Genomic DNA, 12,454 nt, shown 5'->3' on the forward strand with positions numbered 1-12,454 from the left:
ATGCACAGACCCTCCTTTGGGGAAGGAGGGCAATAACTGGACAGAGCACCCAGTTGCAGTCTAACAAGCAGGTCTTTATTGCTTACATTGCAGGGGAAAATAGCTCTCCTTGTCCCCATCCCATCCCTTTTATAGTCCTCTGCTCCTCCCCCGAGCTCCTCCCCTGTTCCTCCCTCATGGGCAGAGCCACTCCTGTTACTGGGGCATTCCCAGCACCCATGTGGGCCGGTTCACACCCCCAGGCGTCTCCTAGCCCATAGGTGGCCAAGGTCCAGAGCTGGGTCCATGACACAAGTGTACATTTATCTATCATTCTAACATTTCCAGTCCACTGTGTTGCACTTTCTGTAGTAATGTTGGAATGCTAAGTAGTTTAGCTTGAGAAAAGACCTCAGTGTCTCCTGCCAGTTGATTTTCAGAATCTAAGATAATTTAAATGGAATTGATTCAGTTTACTGACATGGAACTGGTAAACTGTCCAAGTTTCTCAGGCATATAATAATGAAGTCAGCACAGTGACTCTAGAACTTCAATTTGATAGTCAGTCTAATACCTCTTCTCTCCCACACTTTCTTTTGAAGTCTTCCAAATACTAAACTGGCTATGGCAAAGCGTGTATCAACTTAATTGTCAATGTACACCTCCTTGGAGGTACTTATACATTGCCAAGGTAAGTGAACTTGTCTACAGTACTCAAAACTTCTCCATTTGTAATCAGTGATTTCACATATGGATAGTGTGGTGCTGGCTGATGAAACACCTGTGTTTTCTTGGTGTTAATTGTTAGACCAAAATTAGCACAAGCAGCAGAGAATCGATTCTTACTTTGTTACATCTCAGCTTCAGAGGCTTCATTGAGTGCACAATCATTTGCAAACAGAAAATCATGCACCAACGCTTCCTCCACTTTGGTCTTGGCTTGTAATCTTTTCAAGTTGAAGAATTTGCCGTCAGTGTGGTAGCTGACCTTGAGGCCATGTTCATCCTCAGTGAAGGCATTTGATAACATGACTGAAAACATGCTAAAAATATGGGAGCAAAGACATATTCTTGTTTCACTCTTGGTAATTTGTAAATCTTGAGAGCATCATCCACTGTCCAGAACCTGGGTATGCATGCCATCATGAAATTGACATACAATACTGGTGAACTTCTTTGGGCAACCACATTTTGACATAATTGTCCATAAACCCTCACAACTGATGGTATCAAAGGCCTTGATCAGATCTACAAATGTTGTAACAGACTTCTGTTCAATTCCTGGCATTTTTTGTGGAGTTGTCAGGCAACAAACACCGTATCAACTGTTCCTCTACTCTTTCTGAAGCCACACTGGTTCTCAGGAAGGTGACCAACTTCCAGATGAAGGATTAGCCTGTTGAGAAGGACTCTGGAAAGACTCTTACCAGCAATGACTAAAAGAAAATATCCTTGTGATTGTCACAGGACAATCTATTCCCTTTACCTTTATAGAGATGGACAATAGAAGCATCTTTGAATTCTTGGGGGAATAATCTCTTCATGCCATATAACCTGGGAAATTTCAGTCAGTTTTTGGATGAGCTATGAACCCCCCCCCCCATCTTATAGATTTCATCTGGAATAGAATCAGCACCATGTCCTTTGCCACTTGAAAGGAGCCTAATGCCATTCAAAACAACTTCCTCATTTGGAACACCAGCTAGGGTCTGATTGACTTCAACTTGAGATAAATGTTCATTGGCTTCTGCATTGATTGATGATGATCTGTTAAGAATACTGTGGAAATGTTCAACCCTCTCTCTAGGATCATATCCCTATCATTAATCAATGTGGATCCATCAGCACTGAGTAGCTGAGGTGCACCAGAGATTTTTGGCCCATATCTTCAGGACATCATAAAAACATTTTGGGTGTTATGGAAGGGGGGAAGGTGAGGGGGAGAGGAAACAGCATACACACTCAGTAGGGTATAGAAATCTATCTTACCCTAGAGGAAAAAGGAGAGGAAAGGGATAGGAGAAAGGGGACAAGGGGAGGGGAAGTGGAGTGTAGGTGATAGAAGAGCGGGATGATTATGGGAGAAGGCAGTCAGATAAAACACTTTTGAGGAGGGACAGGGTGAAGACAGAGCCAATAATATCTGAATGCAGATTAAAGTACACTTTTATTTTCTCTCACTTCATTTGCAAACCATCCCAGAGACAAAGTCAATAATATCTGAATGCAGATTAAAGTATACTTTTTTTTGCAAGGCAAATGGGGTTAAGTGGCTTGCTCAAGGCCACACAGCTAGGTAATTATTGAGTGTCTGAGACCAGATTTGAACCCAGGTACTCCTGACTCCAGGGCCGGTGCTCTATTCACTGTGCCACCTAGCTGCCCCAGGAGGCTCATTTTCTTGCCTTACTCAAGGTTCATAGTTATCAATAGTAATAACTGTCAATGCATGGAGAAAACTAAGGTAATATATTTCTTTTTTTTAATTTTACAAGCATTTATTATTTCTCTCTTTCTCTCATTGTCCTTGGTAGTTGTTGAAAGAAAACCCTCATAATAATTATGCATAGCCTGACAACACAAATTCTCACATTGGCTAAAATCCAAAAATATATGCATTGTCCTGAATTTTAAGTGTGTCACCTTTTGAGCAGAAATATGGTAGTATGCTTTATCTTCAGTTCTCTGGCATCATGCTTTACCATTGCATTGAGAATGCTCTAAAGGCTTAAAAATATTTATTTTTTGTTTATATTATTTTTATCATTGCATAAATTCTCCTAGTTTTGCTTACTTCACTCTGTATCATTCATAGGGGTCTTTCCTTTGAAAATGTTTCTTTAATATTTTCTTATGATACAATAATATTCTACTATATTAATATACCTTATGAATTCTTCTTCAATAAATAGGCATCTCTTTTGTTTTCAATTTTTGCTGCTATGAAAAAAGATGCTCAAAAATGAGCTATTTTCCTCAGTCTTTGATCTATTTTTTTGGAAGGAAGTCTATTAGTGGTATAACTAAGTCAAAATGTATACACAGTTTTATGGTATAGTTCCAAATTATTTTTCAGAATGACTGAACCAAAGGTATCTTAGTGTGCTCATTTTCTCACAGTTCTACCAGTAAATAGTAAATATTTTTTCTTTTGCCATTTTTGAATTGCTTTAATTTTTACTTTTATAATTTTATTGATTTGGAACATGTTTTTGTTTTGTTTTTGTTTTTTTTGTTTTTTAGATTTTTTTTTGCAAGGCAAATGGGATTAAGTGGCTTGCCCAAGGCCACACAGCTAGGTAATTATTAAGTATCTGAGACCGGATTTGAACCCAGGTACTCCTGACTCCAAGGCTGGTGCTTTATCCACTATGCCACCTAGCCGCCCCTTGGAACATATTTTCATATAATTGTTTAGATTTAGCTTAGATTTTTTTTTCCTTTATAAACTCTTCATCAATCTTTTAGAATTTTATTTATTTAAGACAGTGGGATTATGTGACTAGCCCAAGGTCACACAGCTAGGTAATTATTAAGTGTCTGATATCAGATTTGAACTTGGGTTCTCCTAACTCCAGGGATGGTGCTCTATCTACTGAACCACCTAGCTGCCCCCATATTCACCATTTTTCTATTAGGAAATGGTTTTTAGTCTTAGAAATTTATCTCAGTTCCTTATCATGGATATGAGACCTTTATGAGAGAAACTTGAAGATATTTTTCCTATTTACCTCTTTCTCCTTTAATTTTAACTGTATTAGACTTGTGCAAAAATGTAAAATTTCATATAATTAAAATTACCCATTTTATCTTGTGTGATCCTCTGTTTCATTTATTTGGTCATGAATTCTTTTATTCATAGATCTGAAACTTTCTTGCTTCTCCAGTTTACTTATAATAGCACTTTTTATTTCTCAGTCATGTATTCATTTATATATTATCTTGCTATATGGTCTTGCCCTATTTATAATTTTTGCTAAACTACTTTCCAGTTTTCCTAGCATTTTGTACTCATTGAATTCTATACTATGTTCATTTCTTCTTTATGATGTGTACCTAATCTCTTACACTGATTAATTTATCTTTTTTAATGAGTGTGCTAAATTTTTGAATAGTTTGAAATTTGGTACTGATAGCTGACTTCTAAGGTCCCACTTGATATTTATCAAATTGGCAAAGATGACAAAAGAGAAAAATGATAAATGGTAAAAGTTATTACACTATACTTATCTTTTGATCCAACTTTCTCCTTCCTTCCTGTTTTCCCCATCCATTTTTCCCCCCCTAGGAAGTCTAGGCTTTTTGCTTCTTCAAATGAATTTTGTCATCATTGTATCCAACTTTGTAAAGCATTCCACTTTATACTTTGATATACAGTGTGTTATTCAAACCATAAATTAATTTAGGTAGTATTCTATTGTACTGGCACAATCTTGTAATAAATTCTTTATTTATTTAAAGAATTTTTCATAAATAATATAATGTTATAATTTTTACAATTTCATAATACAGCACTTAAATTTGACTCTGTATACAGAGTACTGTATCTTTCATGAAAATTTTAGCTATTTTGAATGAAAGTTCTATTATTTTTTCCTGAATTTTACTATTGTTATATATATATTATATAAATATTAAGTTTTTGTATTTATATTGTATCCTGGTATGTCTCTCTCTGTCTCTCACTAAAAAATTAAAGGGTAGATCAGTGGAATAGATTAAGTATGCAATATATAATAGTGATTGCTCATAGTAAATTAGTGTTAGATAAGCCCAAAGATCCAAGCTTTTGGCATAAGAACTATTTGACAAAAATTTCAGGGAAAACTGGAAAGCAATTTGGAAGAAATGAGGTATCATGCAACATCTCATACCATATAACAGTATAAGATCAAAATAGATATATGACTTAATTATAAAGGGTGATATAAGCAAATTAGGGGAGTATGGAAAATTTTACTTGTTGAGTCTATAGATAAGGGAAGAATTTATGACCAAAAAAGGGGTAGAAAGGATTAAAGGAAATATAATGGATAATTTTGATTACATGAAATTAAAAAGATTTTGCAAAAACAAAACCAATGCTGCCAAAATTAGAAGGAAAGCAGGAAAGTGGGAAAAATATTTTTTTACTGCCTGTTTCCCTGATAAAGAGTCTCATTTCTCAAATGTATTGAGAATTAAATCAAATTTATAAAAATAGGGGCCATTTTCCAATGACCATTTTTTTCCAAATGGTCAAAGGATAAGTAGTTTTCAGAAGAAGAAATCAAAGCTTTATATAGTCATATGAATTGCTGTAATATGAACTGAGCAGAACTGAGCAGTAACAGTAACAGCAATATTTAATGATGATCAACTGTGAAAGACTTACTCTAATCAACTCAATGATCCAAAAAGATTCTGAAGAACTCAAGATGAAAAATGCTGTGTACCCTATGCGCAAATTGAAATATAATTTTTACTTTTCCTCCTTTTCCCCCCAATGATTAATATGGAAATAAATTTCACATATGATTTGCATCCCATGTGTGCTTGATATGTTGCTTGATTTCTCAATGTATAAAAGACAGGCCAGAGGGAGAGAATTTGGAACTCAAAAATTTTAAAAACTGTTAAAAATAACAGTTTTTAGAAAGAGATTCTTTTGTACCTGTACTTTCTGTGTCTGTGTGTGTTTGTGTGTGTGTGTGTGTGTGTTTTAATAGTATAAAATAGTTATATGCCTTCTCCATGGCTTTTTCTATAACTATTTAAATAATTATATGTTTTTAAAAAAATCAGTTTTATTATTTTTTTGTTTCTCAATGTTGAACCATTCTTTCATCCCTGGTACAACTCCAGTCTAATTATAGTGAATATATATTTTTTGAATTTTTTTTGTAGTTTTTTTTTACCAGGATCTTATTTAAAAGTTTTTAAAATTAGTATTTATTACCAGTTGTTATCTTTCTTTCCTTGCCCTTTTCTGGTTTAGGAATTAAGATTATATTTGTTCTTATAAAAGTAGTTCATTAGAGTGTTTTCTCCCTCAATTGTTGAGATTAGTTTTGTAGTAAAAAAAAATTAATTTTTAAAATTCCAATGAAATTCACCTTTAAATTTATTTTGATCAGGGTTTTTCCCTTTGGCAGATTGCCTAAAGTTATTTTAATTCCCCACATTAAATTGTTTCAATCTGTATTTTTGTGTTAAATTATTTTATATTTTTAGATATTACTGTTTTTTAAAAAAATTCCTCTAATTAAAAAAAATTAAAAAATTTTTCTGGTATGCAACTGTTGTATTTTATATAATCTATAAGTTATATGATCTAGAGTTTCCAAATATTTAATGATGCCATTTTATACAAAATATTTTTGTAATTATTTTTATGTAACCTCCTTTTACAAACCAGTTTACAAACTACATTACATTGTCAATTCTTGTTTTCAAATTATCCTTCATTTAAATATTTTAGCTGATTTTCACAAAAGTATTATATAAGCTTTAGCTATATACTTTTTGTCTGCTAACTCTTGAACTATTTAAAAGGAATTATTGAAGAATTTAATTCAAGTCAACTCTTTAGTTTATTTCCTTGTGAAGTATATATATATATATATATATATATATATATAAACAATTTTATTATATAAGATGCCATTTTACACTTTTATTTATTGCCCTATCAAACAGAAAATTTAATCTTTAAAACTAGAAAAATTGTTCCCTGCTTCTTTATCTTCTTTTATCTAAAAACACCTATCAGTGATAAAGTTGAATTGTTAAAATTTAATAAATTTCCTTCCTATTCATGTAAGAATTAGAGTATAATTTAATAGTCTAATATTGATGCTTAGGAAAGTTCAACCACATAGTAATGTTCAGGATCACAATTAATACTTTGTTCAAAGCTCCCATTGAGTAAATAGCTTTTCCCATTTAGACTATGTAGTTGTTGTTGTTGTTGTTTTTAGGGGTTTTTTTTGGCAAGGCCATAGGATTAAGTGACTTGCCAAAGGTCACACAGCTAGGTAATTATTAAGTGTCTGAGGCTGGATTTGAACTCAGATCCTCTTGACTCCAGGGCTGGTGCTCTAGCCACCGCATCACCTAGCTGCCCCATTATGTAGTGCTTTGAAAACCATCTGCTTGAATTAGTTCTTCCTCTAGGGCCATATTGGACTTCTCAAACTATTAACTTTTCAATATTTGCCATTAAGTCTCACAGATGACTAATATTCAGATGGATGAGAGTGACTATGATAGGTACAAGTTGAATAACAAGATAGCTTTTAAAGAGCAAACTAAATTTTTTTTCCTTTCCTGGTTTTATCTTTCAACTGCATCCTAATGAAATTTTACTTTGCTTTACTGACAATAAATCAATGCGGATTCTTAATGTGAAGATTTCATGGTTTAAATAATTATTAGGCATAATTTTATAGGGTTTAGAATTCTGTGACTTTGTCTCTTGATTTAAAAAGGAGAGCAATACCTCTCTTTCTAGAATTGCAGAAGCCATTTCTTAATTCTTTAATCTCTTCATGATTTTGCTTGACTTTTTTTCTCTTCCTTATTTTCAAAGGAAACTGTAACAAGTTACCAAAAAAAAATGATCATTTTTGGTGGTTACTAAATAAGTATTTTCCAGTATTTCAGTAATTTTTCATGAAGTTTGAAAACATAATGAGTTTTCTTCAGCAAACTGAAATCACATACTTTTGTGATTTGTAGCAATTTGTATTTTTTTTTAAGATTTTTCAAGGCAATGGTGCTAAGTGGCTTGTCCAAGGCCACATGGCTAGGTAATTATTAAGTGTCTGAGGTTGGATTTGAACCCAGGTACTTCTGACTCCCAAGGCTGGTGCTCAATCCACTGCACCACCTAGCCGCCCCTATCCACTGCACCACCTAGCCGCCCCTAGCAATTTGTATTTTCACTAAGACTTCTTACTCTCCCTGTTAAAAAAAAAATCCTCCGTGGCTTTCCAGAAGTGATAATTTCCTCATCTCATGACTGAGAGGACTGCATTAAATGATCTCTAAAGTTCTCCTCATTGTGAAATAATTTGAAGATTCAAGAAGAATAAATAAAAACAATTACCTATATCTTTTGAAAAGTCAAGCAAGTGAAGGAAAAACTCAATGAATAAGGTCAGATTTTATGCATGGATTGGGATGACTTTTCTGTATATCATCTTTTGTGAAGATGTTGTATGTTAGAACCATCTTCAACCAATAGCTTAAAATTTTTTTCTGTATTTTGCTTTCTAACATCTTACTTATTTTCAATTTTATATGTAATTAGGAACAACCAAGAAGTACAGCAATGGATTTCTCAACGGCCTGAAGCCTCTAAACCCACCTTGCTATCCTCTTCTCACAAGGAAAATACAAAGCAACATCCCAAAGGAACATGGACCTCATACCCCTCCCTATTGTCTACTGAACAGAAGAAAGTAAGATTTCCTGTGTCCAGGCCAGCATTGTGGACGATTCTGAGGTATCATTCAATGAGCTTGTTATCAGTTTCAACATTCAGTGAGAAAAATAATTCTAATAAAGCTGTCCTTGGTTGTTCTATGATGATTAGGGATGAGTGATAAGAGTTTGAACTATTTTGAGAATTTTATTTTTTTTTAATTTTGAATTTTTTCACAATTTTCCCCCTAATCTTACTGCCCCCCCCACAGAAGGCAGTCTGTTAGTCTTTACATTGTTTCCATGGTATACATTTATCTAAGTTGAATGTGATGAGAGAAATCATATCCTTGAGCAAGTCCATCAAGGCTGGTTATCACCCCTATGTTGCTGCTAGGTTGCACAATGTTCCTGTGGTTCTGCTCATCTTGCTCAGGATCAGTCCATGCAAATCCTTCTGGACTTCCCTGAATTCCCATCCCTCCTGGTTTCTAATAGAACAATAGTGTTCTGTCACATACACCTACCACATTTTGTTAAGCCATTTCCCAATTGAAGGACATTTACTTAATTTCCAATTCTTTGCCACCATGAACAGAGCTGCTATGAATATTTTTGTACAAGTGATGTTTTTATACATTTTCTTGTTTAAGAGTAAACATAATACCCCTTCTCCCCAAAAATATAGACCCTCATGATAAATAAAGGAAAGAGAAAAAAAAGTTTCAGTCTGTGTTCTGATACCATTAGCTCTGTCTCAGGTGGATCACATTCTTTATGATAAGTCCATCATAAAAGTTACTTCCATATTTTTCTACTGTTGCTGTTGCTTATTGTAATTCCCTCCATCCATTCCTCCCCACTACCATATATTATATTTTCTCTCTCCTTTCACTCTGTCCCTCTTGTAAAATGAGCTGTAGGGTAACTGAGTGGCGCAGTGGACTGATCACTGGCCATGGGGCCAAGAGGAGGCCACATATCACCCTTGAGACCCAGTAACCATCCAACCCTGTGGTCCTGGGCGGGTCACCCAATACCAGCCCTTTGCAAGAAGTGAAAAAGAAAATGTGTTATATTTGACTATTGTCTCTTATGATCTATCCTCTCCTCTATTACCCACATTCCCCCCTTCCTCCTTTCCCTCTTCTCTCCTTTTTGCTCTAGATATCTATATCTTATTGAGTGTGTATGTTGTTTCCTCTCTGAGTCATTTCTAATGAGAGTAAAGGTTCCCTTATTCCTCCTCCCCTTCCCCCTTCCATATCATTGCAAAAGCTCACTGTAAAAAATATATCTTTTATACAAAATATCTTAGCCTATTCCACCTCTCCTTTCTCTTACTCCCAGTGAATTTTTACAATATATTATATTTTCAAATTCAGCTCTCTCCTGTGCTTCATTTATTAAAAACTCCTTCTACCTGCTCTATTAAATGAGAAGTTTCATATGAGTATTATCAGTATCATTTTTCTATGCAGGAATACATGCAGTTCATCATCATCAAGTCCCTCATATTTTACCCTTATCCTCTGCTCTCTGTGTTTCACCTGAGTCCTGTATTTGAAGGTCAAACTTTTTGTTCAGCTTTGGTCATTTCAAAAGGAACATTTGAAATTTCCCTGGTTCATTGAAAGTCCATCTTTTTCCCTGGAAGAAGAAGTTCAGTTTTTCTGGGTAATTGATTCTCGGTTGCATTCCAAGCTCTTTTGCCTTCTGGAATGTTATATTCCAACCCCAGTATTTGAATTGTTTCCTTCTGACTTCTTGTAATATTTTCTCTTTGACTTGGGAGTTCTGGAACTTAGCTGGGGTTGGTTATAATATTCCTGGGGTTGGGTTTTTTTGGATCTCTTTCTGGGGGAGATCACTGTATTCTCTCATTTTCTATTTTGGCCCTCTGCTTCTAGGATATCAAGACAATTTTCCTGTTGGATTTCTTTAAAAACATGGCCAAGGCTCTTTTCCTGATCATGACTTTAAGGTAGCCCAATAATTTTTAAATTTTCTTTCCTGGATCTGTTTTTCTAGATCAGTTGTTTTTTCAATGAGATATTTCATGTTTTCTTCTAATTTTTCATTCTTTTGGTGTTGCAGTATTGTGTCTTGATTTCTTGCAAAGTCATCAGCTTCCTTAGGTCCATTCTACATCTTAAGGATATGTTTTCCTCAGAGAGCTTTCTTATCTCCTTTTCCATCTGGCCAATTCTGCTTTTTAAAGCATTCTTCTCCTCAATAACTTTTTGAACTGTTTTATCCATTTGACCTATGCTGGTTTTTTACATGTTATTTTTTTCTTCAGCCTTTTTTTTTGGATCTCCTTGACTAAGCTGCTGACTTCTTTTTTATGTTTTTCTTGCATTTCTCTCATTTCTTTTCCAAATTTTTCTTTTATCTCTCTTACTTGATTTTCAAAATCTTTTTTGAGCTCTGTCATAGCCTGAGCCCAACTTCTGTTTTTCTTGGAGTCCTTAGATGCAGGAGCTTGTACTTCCCCATCTTCAGATTGAGTATTTTGTTCCTTCTTGAGATCATAGACAAAGAATTTGTCAATGGTGTTCCTCTTTTTTCTCTGTTTACCCATTTCTCCAGCCTGTGCCTGGTTTTTGGGGTGCTTCCTGAGTTTTTGAGTATTATTGCAACACACGCTTTGGGAGGTTTTTGGTATTTTGGTTTTTTTCCTCCAAGGTCTTATGTTCTCTTGCTTGTGCTTTGATATGTAGATGATCACAGGCACTTTCCTCTGCCCTGGAGTTGTGAGGAGGGTCCCTGCTATCTTATTAGTATGGGAGGCCAAACTACAACCTGGATCTGAGTGTGGTCAAACAGCAGAGTCCTGCCCCAGAGAGAGCACAGAGGGATTTCTCCAGTCTCCCCTGACCCCCTTACCATATGTGGACTGTGCTTTGGAGGTGCAGGCTGGTTTCCCCAGATTCTCGCTGCAGGGCTGCTCTGAGGCTGGTACTCCTCATTCCACACACTTTCTGGTGCAGCAGAGTTTTCTCACTGCCAGCCCCGAAGGTGTTCCCAGTGATCTCAGGGCTGCACTGAGCTGGGCTGGATTGCACTGAGCTGTGGCCAGGGTTTTTTTTCCCAGCCCCCTGGTCCTGGTGAAACACAACTTTCCCATGGAACTTCTAAGTTATCTTGGACTCAGTCTTTCTGTGGTTCTTTCCCTCTAAATTTTGGCCAGAATCATAATTTGATGGCTATTGAATTTTGAGGGGCAAGGAGTTTCTGGGAAATGCTGCCTTCAGGCTGTCATCTTGTCTCCGCCCTGGAAAGGTATGTACATTTTTGTTGCCTTTAGGGCATAATTCCAGACTACTTTCCAGAAAGGTTGAATGAGTTCATAGCTCCACCAACAATGTATTAGTGTTCCAGACACATTGATATATTCTATTACATTCATGTACTACAACTTGTTCAATCATACCCCAAATGATGGGCATCTCCTCAATGTCCATTTCTTTGCTACCACAAAATAATTGTGATAAATATTTTTATATATGCAGGTTCTTTTCTGTTTTTTTTAATGATCTCTTTTTGATACAGGTATTACTAGATAGAGGTATTACTAGATCAAAGGGTTTGCACAGTTTGATTGCCCTTTGGGTATAGTTTAAAATTGCTTTCAAGAATGATTGGATTACTTTATAACTCCCCCTACAGTGCATTAGAGTTCCAATTTCCCCATATCATTTCTTGTATTTATTATTTCTCATTTCTCTTATATTAGTCAATCTGATAGGTTTGAGGTGGTACCTTAGAGTTGTTTCAACTTGCATTTTCTTGTCAATAGTGATTTAGAGAACTTTTACCTGTCTATATATAGTTTTGATTTTTTCTTTTGAAAACTGCCTGCTCATATTCTTTGATCATTTATCAATTGTGAATACCTGTCTTCTTATAAATTTGACACAGTTCTCTATATATTTGAGAACTAAGGCCTTTTAGGAAGAGCAGAGGCTATAAAGATTTTTTCCTAGCTTCTTTTCTTCTAATCTTGATTACACTGGTTTTATTTGTACAAACATTTTTATTTTAATATAATGGAATTATTTATTAT

General features: G+C 35.0%; 1 protein-coding gene across 1 annotated transcript in view; it reads left to right on the forward strand.

The window, feature by feature from the left end:
- The window catches only part of TMTC1 (transmembrane O-mannosyltransferase targeting cadherins 1), a 219,893-nt gene that overhangs the window by 41,984 nt on the left and 165,455 nt on the right, over positions 1-12,454 (forward strand). The window contains 1 exon segment of the mRNA XM_074194798.1: positions 8,273-8,467. Coding sequence (XP_074050899.1) covers positions 8,273-8,467 — 195 coding nt within the window.

This window comes from Macrotis lagotis, chromosome 7 (assembly GCF_037893015.1).
Source record: "Macrotis lagotis isolate mMagLag1 chromosome 7, bilby.v1.9.chrom.fasta, whole genome shotgun sequence".
In the NCBI taxonomy this organism is placed as follows: Eukaryota; Metazoa; Chordata; class Mammalia; order Peramelemorphia; family Peramelidae; genus Macrotis; species Macrotis lagotis.